Source organism: Carassius auratus, chromosome 20 (genome assembly GCF_003368295.1).
Source record: "Carassius auratus strain Wakin chromosome 20, ASM336829v1, whole genome shotgun sequence".
In the NCBI taxonomy this organism is placed as follows: Eukaryota; Metazoa; Chordata; class Actinopteri; order Cypriniformes; family Cyprinidae; genus Carassius; species Carassius auratus.
In genome coordinates this window covers 9868917-9895493 of record NC_039262.1, presented here as the reverse complement: position 1 = coordinate 9895493, position 26577 = coordinate 9868917, and the positions used below count along the sequence as shown (strand labels likewise).

Genomic DNA, 26577 nt, shown 5'->3' with positions numbered 1-26577 from the left:
GTATCCGTTTATGATCCATAATGTCCTAGAGATGCTGTTTTGGATACTACACAACATACATAATAGATCATTGCTCAGTGTTGTCCTGTGACACACAATCCAGAATAATACTGTAAATCACTCAAGGTTCTCAGATCTGAACAGAAGCCGGTCGCCGATTCAAATTAAATCTGTGTCATGAAATTGTCACATTATACTGTTCATTAGTACTGTAAATGCAGCGCACACTAAGCATTAGTTCATAGCATGTTAGCAGCTTCCCTTTTATAAAGCTTATATTTTAATATTCATTGAAAGTAGAACCTTGATGGCTATAAACAGCTCAAACGCTTTCTAGTATCCAGAGAAATTAGTTTGCCATTAGTCGTATACTTATTAAATTAAAATGTATGCATTAAGCAGACGCTTTTATCCAAAGCGACTTACAGTGCATTCAGGCTATCAATTTTTACCTATCCATAACATCTATACTTTCTTTAAATTATTATTTTATTTATATATCTATCTATCTATCTATCTATCTATCTATCTATATATATATATATATATATATATATATATATATATATATATATATATATATATATATAAAACCTGCAGAATATATAATATACCACTGAATTTACAATATAGTACCCAAAATAGGCTTTTGGGGAACTTTTACAAATCATGTTAACTTGTACAGTAATGGAATGATCCAGAAGTGGGCCGTGCTGCCACTCAGGAAATGAGGATTTTATCTATTTTCTCTGGCTCTTCCTGTCTTTCTGCTTATTTTTTATTTTTTTGTGTGTATACTGGTCTGAAGTATCATTTTGTCACGGAGAGTCAGTATGGTCCTGGATTAGTTTGATTTTATGGTAGAATAGTCTGTGAATATGCTGCGGTTACTCAGAGAAGCCCACTGTCAGTAAGTTGAGCCTCATTAGAGTTTTATGTTCACTAGTCTCCATAGTGACACGTGCAACAGTCAGCGCATAGTGTCTGTATGAGTGTGTGAATGCATTTGGGTGTATTTCAGTGCTAACAATGCAATACTTTTTCCTCTAGGTGTTACATCAGATGATGCAGAGGAGGATGATGAAGACTGCATTAGTGAGTTTGCGGACAGTGCAGAAGACGAGGAGCGCTCCAAACTGACTGCTCAGGCTTTGCTCAGCGTGCAGGTATGACAACATGCTTAAAGCATAATGGTACTGCATTTATTTGGTCATAGTTAGAAATATATTTTGTATATGTAGGTTTATATCTAAAGGTATAATATGTATATACAGCACGTTTGAAACATATTTAGATTTTATATTGAGGTTCAAAGATTTAGCTAACTATATAGTATACTGAAAAGAAAATAACCCAAATCTAAAAACCTATTCAGTTCTACAACCATGCTGACTAATACTATGCAATAATATTGGTTCATTTAAACAATGGTAATTCAGTGTATAATCTTATGAAGTGAGAGAAAAAAATAAAACATGTATAAGTCAATTTATGCATTTTTTAAAAAACATACTGTACAAAAGCATAAAATAACACAAATGCAAATAAACTAATACAAATAAATGTTTGTATTATTATTTTGAATTAGCGTTTATTTTTATGTTTTTATTTTTATTTGATTTAATTTTTTATTTTTATTTTTTAAATCTATTTTAGCTTCATGTTTTGCATTTGTCATTTTATTGGTTTAAAAAAAAACATTTCCATAACTAAACATCTTTCTATGTCTTTAACTAAATAGTTTGTTTTATTTCAAATTTGATTTTAAGTTTATTTCAGTAAGTATTTTATTATTTCAGCCTAAACTTATTTCAGTTACATTTAGTTTCAATAACATTTCTTATTTATTTTTTGTTTTTCAGATTTTATTTTTTATGTTATTTTATTTCTCTGTAGTTTTAGTAGTTTTAGTTGACAGTTTTAACAATAAACATCCATCTGAAGTTTACAATATCAAAATTCTAGGTAAAATCATTGTTTTCTAAAAGCATCATGGTGATTGTCAATAAACTACAACTCATTAAGAAGATGTAGCAAGTGCAGATCCTCGAAAGATATCTGAAAGTGGTTTTCTTTAAGACATCAGATGTAGATAAATCCATATAAAAAGTATAATTTTATATGTTACAAAGTAGACTGTATACTTTATTTCCATTTTATAGAGCTGTGACCAGCACAGAGGTCTTAGGGGCTGCCAGGATGCAGTAGCTGAGGGTCCAGGGCTGGCGGAGGTCAAGCTTCTGGTGGAGCAGAAGAGGGCAGTCGAGAGAGAACTGATGGAGCTCAAGTCCCAGTTGGAAAAGGCTGGTTTTTCCTCTCTCTCTCAAATGAGGTAAAGTTATCAATTTGCAACAAAGTTACAAAAGGCTATTTTTCAAATAAGAAATGTTAAAAGTGTGAAATTCTTATTTGTATGTGTGTGTACTCCTAAAACAGGAAAGCTTTCTTTACTCTACGCTCTCAAAATGAAGAGCTCAAGATTATGGTGACAGGAAGAAAGCCTCAGAGCGATGGACAGAAGAGCACTACAGATAGGTGCGATGGACAGCTGGTGGATGCAGTTGGCACAGAGGTGAGTTTGCTTTACATGTGATAGTAAATAGCATCCATGGGTTTTTACTGCAAACCTTAAATCATGTTTGTGTTTCAGCCTAATGAAAAGCAGGCGGTGTGTGACCAGACAGTGCGACTGAAGTCTGACCTTGAGCAGGTCCAGCAGGAGAGCAAAGAGCTTCAAGAGAGACTCATGGTGTCCGAGGCCACAGTTCAAGCCCAGGCCGAACAGCTTAAAGACTACAGAGAACTCCTCAGTGAGTAAACACGTGATCTCCTCTATGAAACCACTGAAAGAAATACTTGTTTACAACTAACACATATAATACCACAAATCCAAATGTTACTTAAACTTAGATCTTTTTAAAATTGCAACAACTCTCTCTCTCTCTGTAACAAATGTATGTAAAATAAACAGAATTATCACAATAGTACATTCAGCTATATTTAGTTATTTCAGGAGAGGTTTTTAAAACAAAGACAGTTTTCAAATACATTTTGTTGTGTGTGTGTATGTGTATTAGCACTGACTCACAAGCATGAATAAAAAGTTTCTGTTCCTAAAGCACCAACGTTTTCTGGTCTTTCGTTTAGCGGAAACATCAGTACAGCAGGACAATAAGCAGGTCCAGGTGGACATACAGGATCTGGGCTATGAGACGTGTGGCCGAAGTGAGAACGAGGCAGAGAGAGAAGACACCAGCAGCCCAGGTAATCTCATTTGGTGTTACCACCAGGTGGAGCTCATGTCTTAAAATTGTGGTGCCTAATTTCACATTCTAAACACTGCATCAAAACATCACAACTTCTTGTAAATAACATTTGTGTGTGTTCCTCTGCTGCAGAGTTTGATGATCTGGAGCTGTGCACATCTCTTACATATCGTGATGGAGGCTCTCAGTGGTGGGCTGGGTCCAGCTCACTGAACTCTGGGAAGACTGAACATGACGTGACGTACCTGCAGCAGCTGGTAGAGGACCTGCGTGGTCAGCTCTCCCAGTCTCAGGCTCTGATCCGTAGCTTGCAGGCCCAAAAGTGTGCTCACACTCCAGTCAGCACTACTCGTAAGGTCAACTGGGGCTTGGATCACTCTGAGGCACAGAGCACAGCTGAGGAGGACGAAGGCTGGCAGTCGTCTGACGGCTTTGGGTCTCTTCCCCGCCAGCCAAAGCAAGACCGAGAGCTGCAGGAGCTCGTCTCTCGTGTGACATCACTGGAGGAGCAGCTCAGGAAGGGCAAAGGTCATGCAGAAGATGGCAAAGCTGTGAACTGGCCAGGGTGAGTACATTTATATTCTTGCAGGAAAACAGTACCATAAAAACCTTAATTAACCTTAATCAATCTATCTATATATATATATATATATATATATATATATATATATATATATATATATATATATATATATATATATATATATATATATATGTCTGTCTGTCTTTTTTTTTTACTATATCTACATATCTCTGTCTCTCTTTTTCTTTACAGGAATATAGCTTTTTTTAATGCATTCTAAGATTACAATTACATTAAATTTCATTTAAATAAATGCATGAGTAATAGCAATTCATCATGTTTAGTCAGTAATTAATTTAGTATTGTTTATATGATGTTTGTTTTATATATGTATATATTTGAAATAATATGTTATATGAATATATATTAATATATTGGTATAAATATATGTTAGTAATTAGTGATTCTTTAAAAAAGGTTTTAAATATTATATTTAAATATTACAAATATTATCTTACAGATATTTAAAATACACTTAAATATATTGAAAATATACTACAGATTTCTCAAAGATCAGGAAAAATAATCTGTAAATGTAATGTGGTTAATTGTAATTAATTAACATTATTCAGTCTATTATGTATTCAATAATGTATATTCACTGTAAGTAATACTGGTGAATAAATGCTATTTTCACCATTCTCCCTGCAGTAAGTTTGACACGCTGATCCAGGCTCAGGCCCGTGAACTGTCTCACCTGCGTCAGAGGATGCGGGAGGGCCGTGGAGTGTGCCACATTCTGACCCAGCACCTGGGAGACACCACCAAGACCTTCGAAGAGCTGCTGCGCTCCAATGACATCGATTACTACATGGGACAGAGCTTCAGAGACCAGCTCTCTCAGAGCATCTCACTCGCTCAGAGAGTCAGCACCAAAATCAGCGGCCGTGAGTGAAACATGCATACTTACCAACATACATCTCTCAAAAAACAATGCAGTTAATTACTTGATCACATTACAGGGGATCACTCTGAAGTCCCAGATGACAAATCAGGCCATGAGCTGCTCGCAATACGGTGAGTCACCTTGTCATTATATTACTTCAGAACTGAATCAGGTTCCCCTTTGCTGCCAGTTACCCACAACATCCAAAACATGTGATGAGTATAGCACATGGGCCATATTGATTTGTTGAGATCTGTTTAATATTGACAGACTGTACTGACACAAATTTCAACTCCTAATAAATCCTTAGCGTAGCATCTTTTCCTCAGTAAAATTGCTTGCTGTGCATTAAACGTATGTTTTGCATGTCCATAAAGCAGATCAGCTTGTAATGTCATGATTAGTTTTAGCAGTGAGTGTATTAGGTGGCACGACCATAGAGATTTCTGACATCCTATTGACTTGGACACCAGCTGTGATGAGTTTCCCATCCAGTAAGCATCATGGAAAAGTTCGCTTGGATGGATCAATGTGAGAGATTATTTCAGTAATGAGACATTGTGAAGTCAATGACTGGCATTTGCATCCTACATACTGTACATCCTCAGACTGCTCATGTGTTACATTGTGTTTCAATATATTTTTGTTGTAACAGTGAAGTTCGACTCCATTATGCAATTTATAAGAATCAAATATGTGAGAATGGCATTTTTGCACTTTACTTTACACCTTTTTAACACAGACATTTGTTTTCAGTTGACTTTTTTCTGTTTCATAATATCTTCCCCTACACCACCCTCTGTAACTCATTCACTTCATTTCTGCCCTTTCATGAGCACTGAAGTGGACTTATTTGACTTTGCCTGCAGGCTTGGTTGAGCGATGCTATATGCTAATGCTAATGTGAACTGTCAGAAGCTTGCTACATAATGTCACCGCTGGTTCTAGGGCGTCTCTGGAATGTTTAGAACTCGTAGGACATTTCAGCGGAATTCATGTCCTCATTCCGTACCCCCTCCGAATGGCTACAGGAGATGACCCTTGTTTTTCTTTCCCTTACGTCATGATGCATTGTGTTGAGCGGTAGTCAGTGGGTGAGCATGCATGAGCTGGAAGGATCAGCGCTGTTTGGATAATACTTATTTTATATATTGAATGGAAAGGTGTAGAGATGGTGTTTTTAATATTTTTTTTTGTCTGGCTATACTTTGAATCATCCAAAACTGAGATGGATCGGTTTGCTGGATTTGTTTGTTGAACCGAAGAAAAAAAAAAAAAACAGGAACCAGAACCATTAAGTTCTTTTTGATTCCCATCCCTGCTACACCAAAACATTAATATTTTCCAAGGGACCAATTTAACCTGTATGATGCATTGCAGACAATCTTTTATCTTTCTAATGGTTTTTAATTGCAGTTTAAAACCTTCTTCGCTGATCTAGTAGTGCACGTCACGTCCTCGCCTCTTATTTCCATCGTAGCGTAATGGAAGCTCACAGCCAGAAATGGATGATTTCCAGTGTGTAATCTCTTTGTGGAAATGTCTCTGTTTGTCTCTAATACTGCAGCCCTTAATGAGGTGAAAGAGAGCGAAAGGGTGCACAGATGGCCAACCAGATGCACGACTGGACTTAACCGTATTTTGTTGCCAGTCAGCTCATTTAGCTGGGGTTTGTAATTGAGAGAAAACAGAGGGGGATTTGCATTGGTTTGATGTCCTAAGTGTTTTATGTGTGTTTTCGTGTCCTCTTGTGAACATTTGCCCTGGGACAGAGCTGTGTCACATGGTTGGTAGCTGGGCTGTGAACACCCGGCTCTGGATTGGGTGTTGACTCCAGCGGTAATCAGGTTAAGTTATTAAAACCTCATGAGTGAAATAGGTCAGACACAGCTAAAGCTGACAGAGAAAGAAAGAGCGATCAAGATGAGAAGATGGTGGAAGGAGAAGACCACATGCGAGGCCATGTGAAAGAAGAGCATGACTAAATGCCAGAAGAGAAGGGACGACAGAAGAATATTGATATTAACCTGCCTATAGAAATGGATTTTCTGTTCGGTTTTCCTTTTGGATGGTTACAGATACGGCTGAATGGAGAAATACGAAGCCACTTTTACCATGAGCAACAATAAGGACATGTTCTGTTTTGTTTTGTGATGATTTACAAGATAAGTTGATTTAGATGTCCTACTATTATAAGCATATAATAGTTTGGATATGCTTTATGTTTGTTTATTGGAACACAGATGTGTCTCTTTTGACTGAAGCACCCTGTTTATGCACAGAGGAACACATCAGCCCAACGGCAAGGACCACACACACACACGCGCACTTCACCATGAGGGTTTGTTGTGTTTGAGAGCTCATGGGGAAGGACGTTACGTTTCAGGAAGACACTCTGATGACCCTTTTCCTCCTTTGGGAATAAATAGAAAAGCACAGAGGAACTGGTTTCTGAGAAGGACTTACTGAACATTCAACCCTAGCGGCTTTTGTTTCTTTGAAATCAGGACTTGAGGAATTTTTAAGTTGAGTTTGTGATTATTAGTTCCGCAAGGATGTGTTTGATCTGTTGTCCAGCAAGGACTTGAAAAGGAAGAGAAGTTTGGAAAGTCCAGACCATGCTGGATGTTAAAACAGCTGGTATTTCTGCATTTGTGGATGTATTAAAACTCTCCGTTGAGGTTGGGAATAAACAGATCTGTCTCTCAGCACTTGGGATTTGTAATCTCGGGATTTGCGTTGCTCGTCATCCAACTGCCTGCTGGAGATTCCCAACTCCTCCCCCATCACTACTCGCAATCTGGGCAAACCCCCCAGCCTTCATCACACGAATGATCACAACCCAGTTATCACGGAGACCCAGTTGACAGGCGCTACATCGGCTGCCGGTCCTTCAGCCCCTGACCTGCTCCTCTGTGTTTCCCAGCCAGCCGAGTGTTTGGAAGGTCAGGATGAAGTGGCTGTGATCGCGTCTCAAAGGAGCATAAGGACTCAGGCAGGTCGGGGGGCCATGGCTCCGCTATGGAGGTCCATGCTGTCCAAAAGCAGCCCCCTGTACCGCGACTCCCTCTTTTCCTTCTCTCTGTGGGAATGGCAGTTGCAGAAGAGAGAGTTGGTCATTCTCAAGAAGCAAACAGAAAGGGAGAAAAGAATGCTGCACAGACAGATGGAGAAGTAAGAGCTTTGGGGTGTTTTATGTAGGTGAAAGAAAATCCTAAAACTTAACTATTTAAAGCAATATTTGTGTTTTTCTACAGTTTTAGATTTCCTTAAAGAATACAGTAAAATCAGTTACACTGAAAATATTGGTTCAATTTAAAACAATTATTTTGGTAATTTGGTATTTTTTTGGATTCCTTGATGAATAAAAAGTTCAAATGAACTTTGAATTATAAATGTCTTACACATTTGATAACGCATCCTTGCTGAGCAAAAAATGTCTTCCCAAAAAGAAAAAAAAAAAAATCCATGCATTTTACATGAGGTGCTCTATTATGTAGAGTGTAGGTGAATATGTAGTGTGTTTTAAAATCAGTCTCATGATATTCACAATCAGGATGTTAGAAGACAGGTGTCTTTGTTGGTTGGTGCTGGTCATGTTCAATTTTGGTGCATATGGCTGTGTGTAAATGTAACTGGAGAATGAGCACATGTGAGAGAGGTGGCACACACTGGTAGGACGCTACTGTGTGTGTGTGCGTGTGTGTGTGTTTTGGGACTGACGGAACAAAAACAGGTCCTAATTAATCCAGCTTGGAATGAATTGTTGGTACAAAATTAGCCTAATGCCCAGCATGCAGGACACACCTGGCACATGGCAAACAAAATATGGTGACAATTTGCATGTACAACATGCTTAATTTGTATCCACATAAGCATAATAAACCCAAAACTCACTTTTATCAGACCCTGACATTTGCATGTATTAGTTTTGCAGTTTTGACCTACAGAAAAGGAGAAGCGTGGCCCAGTTGCTTCATCACATGTATGGCACATTAACAAAAGTAATCATAAGTGGTAAATTGCAGGAGACTTTACTACTGTTTTGAATTAATTCTGAAAAGTGAGAATTTTGGTTATATTCTGACAACATAATTACAGATATCCTGTGTTTGCAGACTGTGCTCAATGTTTGTTTTAGTAATAACCAGAGTAACTAGCCATGACTACATAAAGCAACAGGATGTTTTGTTGATCACTTGGTTTATATTTCTGCTGCTGTGTAGCCCTGTCCACTGTGTAAACGGATTGGTCCAAAGCCACTGCTCCTCTAAACTATACTGTACATTAAACAGTTGCTAAATGTCATTTTTGTCTGTTCTCAGGCTAAGTAAGGAGCTACAACAGAAAGACAAGCTAATTGAGTCACTACGCTACAAACTTGACCAGCAGCAACGATCGGATACGCCGACTAGCAGTCATGCCCTTTCTGTGGCCACCGACCAATCAGACAGGACCTCTTTTGTATCAGATGACCACGGCTCAACCAATGAGGATCTAGAGCTGTGCTCCGAACTAGATGCTCCCAGCGAATATGGCCAAGAGGAGGCAGCGAGAAGTGTCACAGGTTTTTGACTATTAACATCAAATTTCAATATTTTATCACATTCTCTTCAGGTTAGTTTCTCATCCACCTTTTTTATTGTCTGCCTGTTTTGTTTTAGACTCACGTGATCATAGAGGCTCAGCCTCATTACATCCATCCAATCCACCATCTATCACTTCATCACACAGCCACCAGTCCTCCTCCAACACCTGTCCCAGCATGCACTGCACACCACATAGGCCAATGGAAACCCAGGCACAGACAGGTAGGAAGAGTGAGGGGTACCAAATCACACATTCCCTTTTTAGTATCTCTCATAACAATGTTATTTTATCTATATATGCCCTGACCAGCTTATAGCCTGCTTCTAGGCATACAAAGTCTCACTCATTGAAGTACCTGTAGCTGTTTCTCTATGTTTTCCCATCAGGCCTCTCTACTGTACCTCTGTCCAGCTCCATTTCTTTCTCCACTTCACTGCACTGTCCACAAATGTCTTCTCCACCTTTGTTTGATCCTCAAACTCCACCCTTGAGAACCCGTCACCCTTATGGTGGGGGATTTTCACTGGCAGAGGTTCACCAAGAGCTTCAAATGCTCCAGAGACAGCTTGGGAACAGTGAGCCTGCATCTGAGTGTGTGTGGCACAGAATGATTCATACTAATTGTGACAATGAATCAGTACTGGCAAGATTTGAACCTTAACTGGAATAATGCTTTTGCCAAACAGAAATCAGAGAATGATAAAAAAAAAAAAGAAATTAACACAAACTTTTTGTCAAACAAACCTAAGAAGTCATTGATGCAATATGCAGTTGTTGAAAGTTGAATCACTAATATGCATGCTTAAATCATTTAGTCTGTACTTTCCCAGTAAAAATATTTAAACATCCTTTATACAAGATTGAACTGAAGAGATGATTTACTAATGAAAAAAGATAGCATGCAAAATGTTATTAGTTGCACCTAAATTTTCATACATTGTGTGGTAGCTTCGCTCACATTTTCATCTTCATCATGCTACTCATTTTTTTAACCTGCTTTTTTAAAAATAAATTAACTTACATTCTGCAAGAATGCATTAAATTGATCAAAAGTGACAGTAATTTTTACAAGATTTAATAAATCCTGTTCTTTTTAACTTTCTATTCAACAAATTCAACAACATTATCAATGTTGAAAGCAGTTTAAAAATGTTATGAAAACCGTTAGACATTTTTCACAAAATTATTAAACTGTTTTCAACATTCATAACAATCAGAAATGTTTCTTGACCAAATTAGCATATTAAAATCATTCCTGAAGGATCATGTGACGGAGTAATGGCTGCTGAAAATTCAGCTCTACTATCACAGGAATAAATAACATTCTAAAAAAAAGAATAGAAAGCCATTATTTTAAATTGAAATACTATTTTACAATATTAGTGTTTTACTGTACTTTCTGATTAAATAAATGCAGTCTTGGTGAGCCCCAAATGCTTTGACCGGTAATGTATATATATTTTTTTGTCTCCAATAATGTTTTCTTATCCCGGTACAGGCTACCATGGTCCTCAGATCAAACCCCTTCCTGCGTTTCCACTGGGCTCCCATACTCAGCCTGACCATAGCAGCTTACACCCCCTATCCCATCATGCCTTCGAACAGTCACCTTTCAGCAGCCAGCACACCAGTCCCGCTATGAAATCAGGGGCAAGCCTTCTGGAAAGTAGTGCAATGTGGGATATGATGTATGGCCCAAGACCTTTAAGACCAGGCACGTATGGAGACATTTCCTCTGGTTCCTCTGGATATCAGTCAGGCCTTACAGGTTAAATCTCAGAGTCAATTATAATGTTAAAATATTGTTGCCATATAATGTTTTGTAAAACTTATACTGTGTGTTTTTTTTTTTTATTCAATGCTTTAGGCACAGATTTAATGGAAGAACACTTAAGAGAGATCCGCACTCTGAGACGGCGTCTAGAAGACTCTATCCAGACCAATGACCGTCTGAGACAACAGCTGGAGGAGAGACTGGCCTCCTCTGGGCGAAACGGAGGTCAGAGATTCACACAATCAAATAAACCCAATCAGTGTGTTTATGTTGTAAAACTTGTGCATGTTCTAGCTTGTCTGTTTCAAATTTATGTATATTTTCTCCTACCTTTCACTAGCAGGGGGAGCGCCCACTAACATCTATATCCAAGGCCTTGATTCTGTCACTCAACTGTCCAATGAGATTCGAGTACTGAAAGAGGAAAATCATGCCTTGCAAACCCAACTCCAGCAGGCCAGGACAGGTAGAATTTAGTCCTGCTATGTTCATAAGGAATGCTATCAGTAGTACTACAGCAACTTCAGGTGCATTAGAAATAAATAATTAAGCGTATTTTCTTGTCAGCGTTGACAATGGAATAGTCATATACAGTATTCATTCTATATAGGCATTCATCTTGGAAATTGCAAAAAAATATGTATATTATTAAACATTTTCAGTTATATTTAAGGTGTTGTTTTATTGTGTCTGTTTCACATGCAGACGCCAGTAAAGAGATGGAGCAGCTGAGAAAGGCGGTGCTGTCTGGGTGTGGCCAGTTGAAGCAGGCGGAGCTAGAGGCGGACCAGTGGGCGGATCAGTGCAGACAGCTGCAGTCTCAGGTTAGAGAGCAGGCTCAGGCAGTACTCCAGCTCAAACAAGACAAACAGAACAGTCTGGACAACAGCACCAGGTACAGTGTCAGACTACAATACCCCTTTGTATCCTCTCGAAAATGTATTAGCAGTTTTGAGATTTGGCTCTTGACAAAAATGTGTCAGACTGCATTGAATAATATTAGTGTGTATACATCTGTGAACAGGCTACAGCATGAAGTGAATGTTCTCCAGCAGCAGCTGAGTGAGTGTCAATGTCTAGTGCACACTCTGCAGTGTGAACTACACGTGTATCAGAGAGTCTGTGGCACTACTGAGAGCAACACAGGTAAGAAACAATTGCACCTGTCTGAAACTCATTCAAAGCCATCAAATATTGATCATTTTGCCCCACAAACTAAATAGATATTTTAAAATAACTGAAATTTGTTTTAGATGGAACAATTAGAGCTGAAGTCTTGAGCAACCAGCTTTGGATTGTATAAGCAGAGTATTAAAATGTCTTGTGCCCTCTACTGCTGCAGGCTCAGGATCGAGGTTGACCTTTGACCTACGAGAGCGAGAGTCTAACATACATTTGTTGGAGCAGCAGCTGAGAGAGAGGCTGGACCGGTGTATGCCCAGTCCCTCAGCCAGGAAACAGCTCTTCCACGGTGAGACAACTAATTATAATAATCAATCATGACTTCAATTTGCACGTTTGTGGATGAATTGTGACATATTTATAAATATTTTAATTGACCCTGGTCTCACTGTCTGCTGTAGACCAATCACATTCTCCTCCTGTTCGAGATACAGGGTTCTCCAGCCCTGCTTCACCAGCTGTGGAAACAGATGAGCCAAAGTCTTCTGCTAGTGGTAAGAGTTTTATATTAAACACTTATGATGCTTTATAAAAGAGATACAATTCACTCAAATAAGGGCAAGATACAGTGAACCGATTAATCAATGCGTCTCTTCTGATTAGACTCATCTAGGTCTGGTGCTGAGGTCCCTGATGGCTCCTTCGCCTGCAAGACTGGGCGTCATATGATTGGTCACGTGGATGACTTCAGTGCCCTGCAGCAGCAGCTACTGGAAGGGAAGACTGTCATCCGCAGGATAGAAGCAGCCCTGCAGTCCAGCACAGAAGCACCTAACCTACCAGAGGTCAGAATATAGATCTGAATTAAGATGAAAGGCTGGTGCAATAATGAGTGGAGGCATAATTCAGAGATATATATTTCTTTAGCAGGAATGTCAAATGATAAAAAATGTAATTAAATTAATTGCAGGGTATGATGATTAATTTATTAAAATAATCAAATTAATTGCATTTATCAGGGGAAAAGCTGATTATTAAAAATTATTAAAAATGAAAATAAATATTTTTAAAATAAAAACAGTTAAACTAAAACACTCACTAAAAAAGTGAAATATTCTATTTAAAAATTAACCAGCATCACTGAACCAGGAAGATGTAAATAAATGTATAAAGTATTGAAAAATCCTCAATATTTTAAATATATTTTAATTCAAAGGGTAGGGGAATCAGTTGTATATACCACTATTTTCTGAGAAAAACCCTTAAATTACGATTGTATTGCAGAAGATGAGTCAAACTAAATAGTCACAAAAAGTGTTTTTTGAAATCAGTATATAGTTTTATTTCCAAATAATAAAACATAAACACATAACAATTTTCGAATGTAGATTTGTGGTATTGTTTTAACTGTTAATTTATGTACTTGTTATGGCCATGAATGGCTGTGATTTTTTTCTTATAAAAAAATAATTCATCATACTAAATTAACACATTAGAGACTGAATATAAAAAATATTTTGTGCCTTAATAAACTAAGTGAATATTTTATTTTATTTCATTTTCATTTAAACGTGTGTGATCATTTTTAATCTAATAAATGCACTTACTACATTTAATGTAATGGTTTCCTGAAATTAAAAACTCAATTAACTTGCTAAAATGTTTGAATATTCCAAATTAATTGTCATTCACACGTGGTCTCTCTCTACAGGGTTATATGAGGAACTTGCACACCAGCACTAACACACTGAAGCAGATTCTGGAGGAGACAAGCTCTCTCTTAAAAATGTTCTGGAGGGCGGCTCTGCCCAGCACTGAGACCTCAGCCCAGCAGCTCAAAAAGGTTAAAGGGGAGACCCACTTTTGTGCTCCTGAGACATAATTTTGCATGCACCTATTAGAGAAATTTGTGGTGACATTGACAGTTTTCAGTAGCGCCCATTTACATAATGTTGAATGTTGGATGTTTTTGTAATCCTAAAGGTTTCTTATAAATGTGTTTGTGTAGGAGCAGCATTTGAGAAAAGAGGTTGTCGAACTGAGGCGTAAGTTGTCAGAACAAGAGCAGCTCCTCAGGGACACGATGGAGAACCTAAGGACCTCCAGTCGCACTAAAGACAGCATGGAGCAATTCATTGTCAATCAATGTGAGCTAATCTCCCCTCTATTCTCTGTGTTGATGTTTATTGTTCTTCTCTTCACTGTATTTTAATTTATTTCTAGTGTCAAGAACACGAGATGTGTTGAAACAAGCTCGCTCAAATCTAGAGGTGAGTCTTTTCTATCATTCAAACTTGCATTTCTTTTACAATCTCGGGCATGTTTTTATTTGTAAAACAAGTTTCCTCTGTTACACACTCAAATATGTGTAGCCCAGATTAGTGTTGGGCGATACACTCCATAGTCATATCTGAGATCACGATACACAGGCTAAAAGCAGCCTTATGTTAGTGTAATCTATTAACTACACATTATACTATATTTTTTCAGTCAAGTAGCATATGGATGTCATGTCGCAAAATGTTTTTAATATGACTGAATTTATTTTTAACATGATCGCAATTGAATAAAAACTATTGTAAGTTACTAATTATAATGCTTACATTTCCTTCAGCTACAGAAAACGAGCAAAGAACATTCACATTATCATAGATCATCATCACTATAGTGCATTATAAAAAACACTTGTTATAATCAGTGAAGCTATCTCTTAAACTCACTTCGCACGTACATCGACACTTGTTGTTTATGATGAGAGAGTTTGCGAGAGAGCAGAATTCAGTCAGCGAGCATGCACACTCATCAGCAAAACTCTGGTGTTTCAGCGATGACTCGTCTGAATGCCTCTGATTGGTTATTCCATTCATGAGTTCAACAGAATCATGTGGGATTGGTTATAATGTGCAACGCTGTAAAACGTGTTAAAAACAAAACAATGGGACAAATAAGCCCTAAAATTAATTAGATAAAAATACTAGCCTAATAATAATAATCGACTTTATAGATATCAACCATATGCAATAACTCTTAATTATCGTCGATACATAATACTATAGTCTATCAGCACAACCCAAGCCCAGATGGCTTTTCAATGTCTCTAGATGGTTTTTAGCTGAATAGACAGTCTCTGGTTCTTTCTCATCGGGTTGTTTTCCTTCTCCTGTGTATTTCTATGTCTTCTGAGTTATTCCAGAAGAATGAACTCAAGATTGCCTGTCTAGGCTGCACCCCTCTCCCTTCATCCTTCTATTCGGTCCCATCCACTCCTTCCTGGTCTGATAGAGGTACAGCGCTCTGGGTATACGTGTGTGATAGTGTGTATGTGTTTGCAACACATGCATGCCCTAATCTCACATAACCAGACAGCTGACCATCAGCATGATGTGTCGTGCACCTAAACTGAGGAGAATCCAGTCAAGTCAGATGGGAATTGATCATGTCATTCCGCTCTTTTCATTTTGAGACTAGTCAGACAGACCTGACAATAACGTAGTCATCACACTGTATGCTGGAGTGAAACTACAGAAGCAGCTTTTGTTTATTTGTTTATGCATAATCTTAAAAAAGAAAAAAAATTGTCCTCTAATGGCACAGTTCAGTATTAGTGATTATACTTTTTTTTTTATCTGACACTCTTTGTTCAGGTGAGGTCTCAGGAGCCGCCCTCCAACATGCCTCCTCTCTTGGTTGGAATTTCGTGACCCCTCACACTCAGGATCAGCAGGAACCAATGGCAGCCTCGTGGCCCGCACAGGGGAGTGACAGACAGCGCCTCCTACAGGTGTCCCGCAGAACAGACTCTAGACCGAGTGCTGCTATCAGTCACTCAGTTAGAACTATCAGTTAGCTTTAATAAACTACATAAAAACCACCAAAAGCTCTCAAAGTTGCATTTGACTAGATTAGTATTATTGATGTTTGGACTAGCAATAATGTCTTCGACCAAAGAAACATCATATTGGTTTGCGTTTAGTGTCAGGGTTTATATTGAACCAGCAACACAGTTAGCGTGCAATGATACTGTGCTACCAGCCTAGTGCTAGACCTGCTACACTGTAAATGAAAGTCACCCCAGGGACGAGCTGAAGAACGGTGCAATATTCAATCAGCCTGCTACTGAAGTCTTGAAATTGGAATATCCCAATAAAGGAGATGTTTGTTTGTTTTGTGTTATTGCCAAAGTTTGAGTCTGTTGCTTTAAATGAACTAACCCTCTGCTGTGTTTTGTCCTATTAAACCTAATGTACATTTAAAATAAATAATAATTAGTTTTCTTCCTTTTATTGTTTAATGTTTATTTAGATTTTTTTTCCATTTGTTTATGTTTTTGATGTATACTTCTCCTGTACTGGAGAGTATTTTTGTTTTTATTACTTTTTGGTTTTTGGTCCAAAAAATGGCAGATGAAAATCTGTTTTATATTTCTATTTGCTGCATCAGCTCTTAATGGACTATCTTTATTTTGTTTGATTGTTTGTTTTGTTTTTCTTTTCATCTATTTTCTTTTGTTATTTGTTTTTTTTGTTTTGTTTCACTTTTTTCATTTACTTTGTTACTTGGTTTGTGTTTTGTTTTGTTTTTATTTTCTTGTTTTGTTCTTTTTTTTAATAGGTTAAGTTAACGAGTTAGATAACTTATTTTGTCAGATATTGCAGACAATTTAGCTAATTGTAGATTGTGAGAGACATTACGCTACACATGCATAGCTTTATTGTTCTAACCGTGTGTGTTTCAAAGCCTGTTGCTCTTGCATGAACCACATGAATTACGCTGTCATTTGCATTATTTCAGTATTCCACAATAGTGCAAGAAGTCCTGGGGTTTCTGCTGTATATGTGTAATGATCTGGTGCCATTTTGTTTGCTCTGTATATTATGTATTATCTGTTTGAGACACCTGTTTGCTGCTGTCATTAGGTCAGGCATGCACATGTTATGATGACATAAGAGAGCCATGGGTCAATTCAAGTCAACCTTGCACTCAGTGTTCTATGACAATCAAATAATTCTCAGAGAGGTTTGTAATTTTGGAATTTCATTTGTTTAAAATATTGGTAGCAATGCAATTTGATTTTAATTTCCCTTTGTAAACAATGTTAATTGAGTTATGGTTGTTAATAGTGGGTAATGCATGCATATTTCAGGGAAAGGTGATGAGGAAACTCAAAACAAAAAGGGACAATTTAATAAAAAGGGAATCGTACAGGTCTCTTTGTGTATTTTTTGTCTGTATTTCTTGATTATATTAACAATATTTATGTCTTAATTGAACAAAAATCTAAAATAATTTTTCATCTCTTCATACAAATGTCCTAATTGTTGTGTTTAATAATGTGTTTTTACACCAGCAGATGGCACAATACAGTTACTCCTAGGTTACACCAAGTATTAAGTCTTTAATAAGTGTCCCATGATCCTTCAGAAAATCAGTCTAATATGCTGATTTGAGCGCTCAAGAAACATTTCCTTTTATCAATGTTGAAAAAAAAGATACTTTTTCATGATTCTTTGATGAATAGAAAATTCAACAGAACAGCATACTTGAAACAGAAGTCATTTGTAAAATGATGTCTTTACCGTAACTTTGGTTCGATTTAATGCATTCTTGCTTAAAAAAAAGTATTAATTTCCTTAAAATATGTGCAATGAGACATCAGAACACACTTTATTAAAATACAGCCTTTAATATAAACAAGAGTTTCTAAAATAAGCAAACATTGGGGCATAAAGGCAACACAAAAATGTAAATTGTAATTCCAATGTATAGTACAGGAACCCACACAGAGATCAATCAAATAATATAAGGCACATTTAGCTCTTTATGTCATAATGTGGGTTTCCATTTTGCAATGTTTCTCTGTTCATTGTTTTACTGTGTGTATTTAGCGGTTTTTCACAGGACAAATACAAACAGTACTGATTGCAGCATGTAAAGACTTGACTATGACCCATCGTAAAAAAACAACACTATATATTTAGGTACAGTTTATGTAAAAAGGCAGATTTCCATGATCTGTCTGACTATCTATCTATCTATCTATCTATCTATCTATCTATCTATCTATCAGTAAAACAGAGACTGAATGTAAAACATTCTAGTGCACTGGCTCACAATGGGACGAATGTAAAATATTTTAGAAATTCATTAAATGACATATACAGGTACAATTCTATATCAGTGTAAACATGAATTAGGTTGGGCCCCAACCTCAATAGAAGATACCGTCATTGTGATATTTTAAATACTTTGGTTACTCAACAAACATTTTGTCCCATCATGGAGGGTGTTCTCAAAGAAAGGAGGTTAAAACATGCAAGACATTGGTCATTTTGAGATGCCTAGTCCAGACCTCATGTACTCATACACCACATAGCTGATACTGACAGCCGGAATCACTTTCATGAAGTTGGGCAGGATCCCACGGTAAAGCCCAAAGAAGCCCTCCTTCTGCATGATCTTCTTCACTAACTTGGACATGGACACCTGCTCCGATCCCCCCATTGATGCTGGAGACAATAAAAGGAAAATGTCAGGCAAATCACAGAGCTAAATTGACATATCCTGTGCATATTCTGGTCTGAATATTTACCCTGGGCCTGCATGCGTGTGCGGACCAAAGCGAGAGGGTAACTAGCCAACTGGCCACATGTGCTAGAAATGGTCCCACAGCCGAGAAGAACCAGCACCCCTGGGTTAGCAGTGTCTTTAGCATACTTAGACAACCAGGCGTTCTTCAGGGTCTGTTTGAGAAAATTAGTAAATGTTTCATTTAAAAAAAAAAAAAAGGATGTTATCTTATAAGTAGATAGCATAGACAAATCAGTCCCATATTGCAGAATTAGAATTTTGAAAAAGGCATTTAAAGGTAATAGCACACTAGTTTTAGCATCACTAGTTTCTTGTTCTTGCTTTAATTCAGTGTATAGACACAATCAGCAAGAGACCAGTGTGAATGTAGTGTCATTTTTATATATTACTTTAGTATTTACTCATTTTTTTGTCTTATTTTGTCGAAATGTAATTTTTTTCCATTTAGTTCTGCCCTTCGTAAGCAACAGAAGATACTTGTATGTTTCCCGGTACATAAATTAAGTACAATTTAACTTGATCTTCAAATTCCAAAAGTTTTCACCCCCCAGCTCTTAATGCATCTTGTTTCCTTCTGGAGCATCAGTGAATGTTTGAATCTTTTTAAATAGTTGTGTTTGAGTCCCTCAAATGTCCTCAGTCTGAAAAGATGCATATCAAAATCATAAAGTCACTGCTGGAAAGGGTTCAAATATGCAAAGATGCTGGAAAACTGAAGAATCTGCAGGACCTTAAAGATTTTTCCGAAGAACGCTACTCAGTTTAACTGTTCAGAACAAACAAGGGACTCATGCACAACCATCACAAAACAGAAAGACAGTCGTGGATCATCAGGTAACAGAACACAGTACTAAGAACCAAGGGTTCCCAAACTTTTGAGGGGGTTATTTTAATAATTTCAGCAATTTTTTTGTCTTGTGGACTAAATGTTAATATCTTTTATGTACAATATCTTACTCAGGACAGTACTAACTAAAAAATAACATGCATTTAGTATGATCTCTCTTATTTTTTTAAAATTACTCATATTTTCACAGATTCTGCAAGGGGTGCCCAAACTTTCGAGCCCCACTGTATTTCACAGCATTCCAGAGTTTGTACTCACCTCATACACTGCTAAATCTATTCCAGCATACGGAATAATTCCCAGGATATTGGGTACATAGCCTTTATAAAAGGCCTTCACTCCCTCCTTCTTCAGAATCTTCTTGGCACAGTCAAACATCCCAGAATACTGGCCAGTCTTCCTCAGAGTAAGTCTGGTCTTCATTACCTACAATTAGAAATATTACTATCATAATCATTTACCTTCAAATGTGCACCATGTGTCACTATTGCCACTGAGGGCTACAGTTAAAGAACTGTCTTTAAAGAACATCAATAGAATATTCCATCTTCATGGATCTAATTTCTCACCTCCATGGGGTAGATGGCTGTTTGAGCGGTCGCACCAGCCAGAGAGCCAGCCATGAACCGCTCATGTGACCGGATTTTCCCACCATCTTTGGTCAGCAATTTCTTATACTGTTAAAGCACAACCCAAAACACATTATGCATGTAAAACGTATCCGAGCAAAACTGAAATAGGGTTAATCTTTTTATTAGGTAAAGGAAATGCGATCTACTCTATTGCAATCATCCTCTTTCCTCCACACCGGATTGCCAGTCCAGGGTTTTGTGAATGGCTGCAGTTAAAATAGCTCTCATTGACATGCTGTCACATGAGAATTTGGCCTTTGTAAATCACAGCCGTGTCGTTATTCAGTAAAACAGTTCCATAATCTACAAATTAATATCGAGACACTGACATTTCACCCAATATGATCAGTTGTTTTGCTTCACCAGGAAAAATAATATCTCAAAGATAAAAAGGGAGATCGTTGCAAAGAAAAATGCAAAAGTGGAAGTGGTTTTCACTGTTTGTGGGTTTCTTGGTAACGTGGTTTTCTCAGTCTCATATTGAGACTAGATATGTAAGAACAAAGCTGGAAATATTCTTTCTCTATTTTCTCACCTGCTCATATGCCATGAATTTGATTGCAGTTTCTGGGGCGATTTTTATGACGTTGACTCCATTACCCCGCCACAGAGAGGCCACGCCCCCTTCTTTAATCATCTGCTTGAACCCGCCCACCAGACTGATTTTGTTGGTTTTTGAGGAATGAACCTAAAAAAAGAATAGATTTACTGTCATTGTTCCATTCAAGTAGATATAAATATTGTAATATGTATCAGCCAATTTAATTTAAATTAATGAGGCAATCAGTTTTTTTCTGGCCAAATAATTTTCTTCATCAGTATTTTGTCTTGTTTTCCAATAAAACTACATTAATTTTTTTTAAAAACAAGATACATTTCCATTAACTACAAATACTTTTTATTATCACTTCACACAATTTTATTCTAAAGTAAATGCATCTTGTTTTAAGGATGAGTGCATATTTTACAACAAATTAACATTAGATAAGGAAAAGTATTTTGAAGTATAAATGTGTATTTAACTGCACCTGCATGAAGACTTTCATTCTGTCCAAGGGGGCGGTGCCTGTCCGAGAGATCGCCCCTGCCACGCCCCCGGCAGCAAGCTGCCTCCACCAGATGCCTGTGGTCTTTTCCTCCTCAGTGAACTCATCTGGAATAGTTAGACTGTCACCTATATCCAACACCTAGCACACAACAGAGGTGAAGTTAGTTACTAACCAACTTATTAAACCACACTGATCCATACATAATGTCAAATATATTTCAGATTTGCAGAGATGTTCAAAATGAGAAAAAAAGTTATTTGTCTTAGTGTTGGATTGAAATATGAAAATAATATCCTGTTAACATTTTGTGACTGTCCATATAATATGCAAAGAATATGATAACAAGGCAAATATCAGGGATGAAATGAAAGCTGCAGAAGTAGAATGTACAGTGCCCTCGTTGCTGGCTTAGCTGTGACCTTTAACCTTTCACACAGCACAGTTACTGACTCCCTGAAGTTTTATCATTCGCAAGGGACAATTAATTACAACCTTGCCCCTAATCCAAGTTGGTGTGATCTAATGGCATCAGTGCCATCATCTTATGTAACATATCAGTACTGCATCAAAGACTTACAGAGGTGACATTCATTTTAATAAAAATAGGGACAGTGCACTCAAAAATGAATATTCTGTCATCATCTACTTGCCCTTATTTCGTTCCAAATCTCTAAGACTTTATTTCTTCCACAAAAGAAGATATTTTAAGGAATGTAGGTTACCAAACAGTTTTGGTTCCCATTGACTTCCACTGTATTTTTAGTCCACATGATGAAAGTCATTGGTAATTTTGTCATACAATTTTGGAACAACACAAGGGTAAGTAAATAAACCATGTATTTACATACAGACTTTTTGTAAACTATGCCATTTTTTATATGAAATGAAGCAGTTTAGAAATAAAAATACCTCAATTTCTACCATGAAACAATTTCACATTGTCACTTTATACATTACATTGGGGCTACAGCTCAGTGGGCCGAAAATGCTTTGGCCTCTATGAAATAATTTGGTTCAGAGGACCTACCATATCTACATCCATCACATATACAGCCTCTTCATCCTCAAAATCAATGATGAGCCATTCTCTCTTGTGCTCCTGCAGCAAAGCCATGCTGATACTCTGCTGCCAGCCCGTCTGACACCAGCCGTGGACGCTGACAACTGCAATGAAGACCTACTGCTCCACCTGCTCGCTTCACAATATTACAGTCCTGATTCACTTCTTCATCTCTACCCAACCTCGCTGCGCTTCCATCAGTGCAGCAGTCAGATGACAAACACATCCGGGGCTAATCCCAATACAGGACAGTCTTAAATTAGCTTCGCTGCAATTGGCTGAGATGACTCGAGCTAAACCTGACTGCTCAAAAATCAGAAAATCAATCAGTGACTTTGTGATTTTTATTTTAAGTCAAAAATGTTTAAGTCAAACGGAAAATGATTTAGATTAAAAAAATGGACAACCAAAAACACTGTATTATTACAGGGCTTGGTTTATGTTAGAGGTAATCAGTAGGATTTATAATGAATTTTATTTTAAACAATGTAAGTCTATAGTATGTCCTTATTAATATAGCTACATTTGAGAGATGCTAAGTTGTCTTGCAATTTGTGTCACTCACTTTCACTTTACTTTTGACATGTAATCAAGAGACTCCTTAACCTTGCCGGTCTCAGCACTTTTCCAATGATTCCCCAATCCTTCCCACTGACCGAGGGATATAAATGGCTGGCCAAGCTGATTACAGGGCTACTGAACTGTGTGCCTGGCTAGACAACTCCACGGGCGTCTGACCGGGCCGATGATATGTGATCGTTTGACCACACTCTATCTAGTGATCTTCATAACTGATACCTGATTCAAATTAGATGGTAATGTATGCAAAATGTGATATAATGTTTGTGTGGAACTTACAGTTGAGTGTTTCCAGTAGCGTATGATTTCCTGAAGGTCATCTGCTGGGTTGAAGAGGAAATGCTCTCTCCATTCATTCCAATCCACAGACATGGTTCCATCCACATCAATACTGGAGAACAAAGGGTCAAATTAGAGAAGACATGTGAACCTGGATTATAATGTCCTATGTGCCTCTGAACCACAAAACCTGTCATAAGTAGCATGGGTATATTTGTAACATCAGCTAACAATACATTGTATTGGACAAAATTAATATATATATATATATATTTTTTACAATATTATATATTTTTTACAATATTAAGTAAAGATCATGTTCCATGAAGATATTTAGTAAATTTCCTACTGTAAATATATCAAAACTTCCTTTTTGATTAGTAATATGCATTGCTGAGAACTTCATTTGGACAACTTTAAAGGCGATTTTCCACAATTCTTTTTTTTTTTTTTTTGCACCCTCAGATTACAGATTTACAAATATTTGTATCGCTGCCAAATAATGTCCTATCTTTATAAACCATACATCAATGGAAATCATTGTTTGTTTATTTATTTAGTTTTCAGATTATGTAAATCTCAAATTTGACCCTTACGACTGGTTTTGTGGTCCAGGGTCACCTACAGTAAGTGATAAAGTTATCCTAAAGCCTAATGAGTATATCATATATAATCATTTTCTTCATGATAACTATAGAAATCTTAAGAAACCTTGCCCTCTGCAATACTTTATCAGTGGACTGTTTAGATTAAGCATGAGTATTTCACAAGCAAAAACTATGCACAAGCATGCTGTGCACTTTACTAATCACTGACAACACAAATGTGTTGCAGAGTTATACATAAATGTTCTATTCCATTTATAAGTAAACGCTATCACGCTATTTTGCAAAGTGAGTGTAATCTTTATTATCCAGTGAGTTAGGCTGCTTTGCTATAAATGAAATTAAGTCAAACTCAATAGACATTTCATTCAATTTTTCATTAATTTCCTTCTAGTTGTGAGCAGGTCTTTGGAGTACCTGTTGAGGATCTTCTCTGCATCTCGATCTGTCAAGTTTATGCCTATGTCTTTAAGTGACTGCTGGATTTCTTTGGCATCGATGCAACCTGCATATGCAATTAATGTTGTTAATTATTGTATTATTTTATGATCAACAAAAGCAGAACGTGCAATGACCAGTGTTTCAGTCTCTAAAGTAGCATGGTTACTGGTTGTAAGAATTTACATTACTGGATGTAAGACTTAAGGTCAAATTTATTTATATAGCACCTTTTACAATATACACAGTTCAAAGGCAGCTTTACAGAATGTTATATTGTTGTCTACAATGCCTTGATGCTATAACACAGAGTGGTTTTAGGGTACAAATTATCCTATGCATTTAATAGTTAAAATTGATTAGTAAAAAGCAACAACAACAACAACAAAAAATAACATCGTATACTTTAATCTTACCGTCCCGATTTTTGTCCAGACTCTTGAAGGTCAGTTTGAGTTTTTTCTCGTGTTCTTTCAGATACTTTGAAAACTCCTCAAAGTCCAGCCCTTCATCCTTATCAGTGTCTCCAGAGGCAAAAATTTTCTGTAAGAGAGGAAAAAAACAGTCCATGAGATTCCTGGAAAATTTGCATCACTGAGTCCTAGATCCTAAATATAATGTAAACATTAATATTTTGCACATAATACAGATTCTCTGGAAACAATGACATCTCAACATTATAGTAGTTTTTTTTAAAACCTTTAGCCCTAATTTTCTAATTCAAACAGAGAAACCCAGCTCAGTTTGTTCTGACATCAATGTAAACTTTAAAAACACTGCCACCCTGTGTTGTCATTTAGATGCAATCATAGACTTCTTCACACTTCAGTGCAATGCAGAAATTCAGGTTAACACAAATCAAATGAGCAATTTGATGAGCAAATTTCTCTTCAAAATCAATATGGACAAAACTATTAAAAATTATAATGTATCTATGTGACCTGATGAGTTTGCTGGCATACTCTTTGTCTTTGAACTTTGATACAGTGAGTCTCAAGGTGGGGTTATATCTCCTGTCTCAGGGCTAAGGAATGTCAAAGGATAATGGAACATAGGTTTAATATGAGCATGAGCAGTACAGGAGTGTCTTTACCCACCCTTCTACTCTAAATGCACTTCCATGCAAAAGACAGGAAATGGCATTACCTGTATATGACTGGAAAAACCCTTTCTGAAATGACAGCTGAGATTTTAGGGGAATGTTGATAGTTTGGTGACTATTTCTATGTGCAATGAAAAGCATGACTATATTTACTCCTAAGTTAAATAGCATCAAATATTATTAGAGGAGGAAGAAGAGGAGGTTGTGGGCTGGGACTAAATGCATAATTTCCCATCATATATTGCATGCGAACAATATAGGAACCCGACAGCCTGTCAAAGTGGTTTTATTGGTTTATGCGGTTTATACTGCAGCAAAACCCAAGATTTATAACATAAGTGAGTCAACAACAGAAATGCAAGTGAGCCGGTGAACTGGAATTACCTGCGCTTCTCCTTTGCCCATAGAGAAGCCCATAGCAGCCAGGCCCGTCTTGAGCTCAGAAACATCCACTTTCCCATCTTTGTTAACATCAGCTTCTCAAACAACTCCGCGAAACTTTTCGTGTTGTCCTCTTCAATGCAATGCGATTCGGTGAACACGAATTTCCTTATAAGCTGATACATAATAAAGGGCGATGTATACCGTATTTATATGTTTACTGCACGGGACCCGAAGATTGCAGGCAAACTGCGGAAGAAGAACAGCTGGAGAAAACGAGAAAACAGACCTTCCCTTATTGCCCCACTGAGTTAAACTACTATAGTAGTCATACTTTTATTGCCACTATCGCTTGAAAGAGGAGGGACTAGGGTATTTGCCCGAGGTGCCTTCTCGTTTTAGAAGGACACACCCAAAAGTACACAAACTCAAGAAGGTTTTTTTTCTTCCCTCTCTCTTTGTGTGAGTCACTGGCAAGAATTACTCAACAGAGGCTGCATTTAGTAATTCATGCTTAACTTCCCATTTCTCATGGCACTATGAACTGTATGTATCGTATATCATAGCCACTCTCAGATAGATAGATAGATAGATAAATAGATAGATAGATAGATAGATAGATAGATAGATAGATAGATAGATAGTTAGATAGCATGTTTTTTTATTTTTCTTAAATTATAACTAATATTTTTAGTTTTATTTGTACTAACAACATTATTATTATTATTGCATGTTAATATGATACAGTTAACGTAGAATCCTCAGTTTTATACAGCTGTAGAAACAAATCCCTAGG

General features: G+C 37.2%; 2 protein-coding genes across 12 annotated transcripts in view; one reads left to right on the top strand and one right to left on the bottom strand.

Moving 5' to 3' along the window:
* The window catches only part of pde4dip (phosphodiesterase 4D interacting protein), a 59088-nt gene extending 41660 nt beyond the window's left edge, over nt 1-17428 (top strand). For 4 of the 11 annotated variants that reach the window (XM_026290951.1, XM_026290952.1, XM_026290943.1 and 1 more), the window contains 24 exons: nt 1051-1166; nt 2163-2332; nt 2437-2572; nt 2651-2810; nt 3148-3264; nt 3399-3831; nt 4501-4736; nt 4812-4866; nt 9061-9302; nt 9400-9546; nt 9712-9918; nt 10824-11093; nt 11193-11324; nt 11440-11565; nt 11805-11994; nt 12124-12245; nt 12442-12570; nt 12683-12775; nt 12885-13066; nt 13933-14064; nt 14230-14368; nt 14445-14491; nt 15415-15505; nt 15866-17428. In XM_026290951.1, coding sequence (XP_026146736.1) covers nt 1051-1166; nt 2163-2332; nt 2437-2572; nt 2651-2810; nt 3148-3264; nt 3399-3831; nt 4501-4736; nt 4812-4866; nt 9061-9302; nt 9400-9546; nt 9712-9918; nt 10824-11093; nt 11193-11324; nt 11440-11565; nt 11805-11994; nt 12124-12245; nt 12442-12570; nt 12683-12775; nt 12885-13066; nt 13933-14064; nt 14230-14368; nt 14445-14491; nt 15415-15505; nt 15866-16068 — 3875 coding nt within the window. In that variant the 3' untranslated portion in view covers nt 16069-17428. The remainder of the gene's footprint in view (nt 1-1050; nt 1167-2162; nt 2333-2436; nt 2573-2650; nt 2811-3147; nt 3265-3398; nt 3832-4500; nt 4737-4811; nt 4867-9060; nt 9303-9399; nt 9547-9711; nt 9919-10823; nt 11094-11192; nt 11325-11439; nt 11566-11804; nt 11995-12123; nt 12246-12441; nt 12571-12682; nt 12776-12884; nt 13067-13932; nt 14065-14229; nt 14369-14444; nt 14492-15414; nt 15506-15865) is intronic. The other 7 variants (XM_026290947.1, XM_026290944.1, XM_026290946.1 and 4 more) reach the window with 7 other exon arrangements.
* Nucleotides 17429-17869: 441 nt separating this feature from the next.
* Nucleotides 17870-26205, bottom strand: LOC113120849 (calcium-binding mitochondrial carrier protein SCaMC-1-like). The gene is given in 11 exon segments (XM_026290954.1): nt 17870-18727; nt 18811-18961; nt 19915-20082; nt 20226-20333; nt 20824-20976; nt 21317-21475; nt 23256-23367; nt 24278-24365; nt 24715-24841; nt 25785-25876; nt 25879-26205. Coding segments are annotated over 11 exon segments (1428 nt in total). The 5' UTR covers nt 25967-26205; the 3' UTR covers nt 17870-18545.
* Nucleotides 26206-26577: the final 372 nt, after the last annotated feature.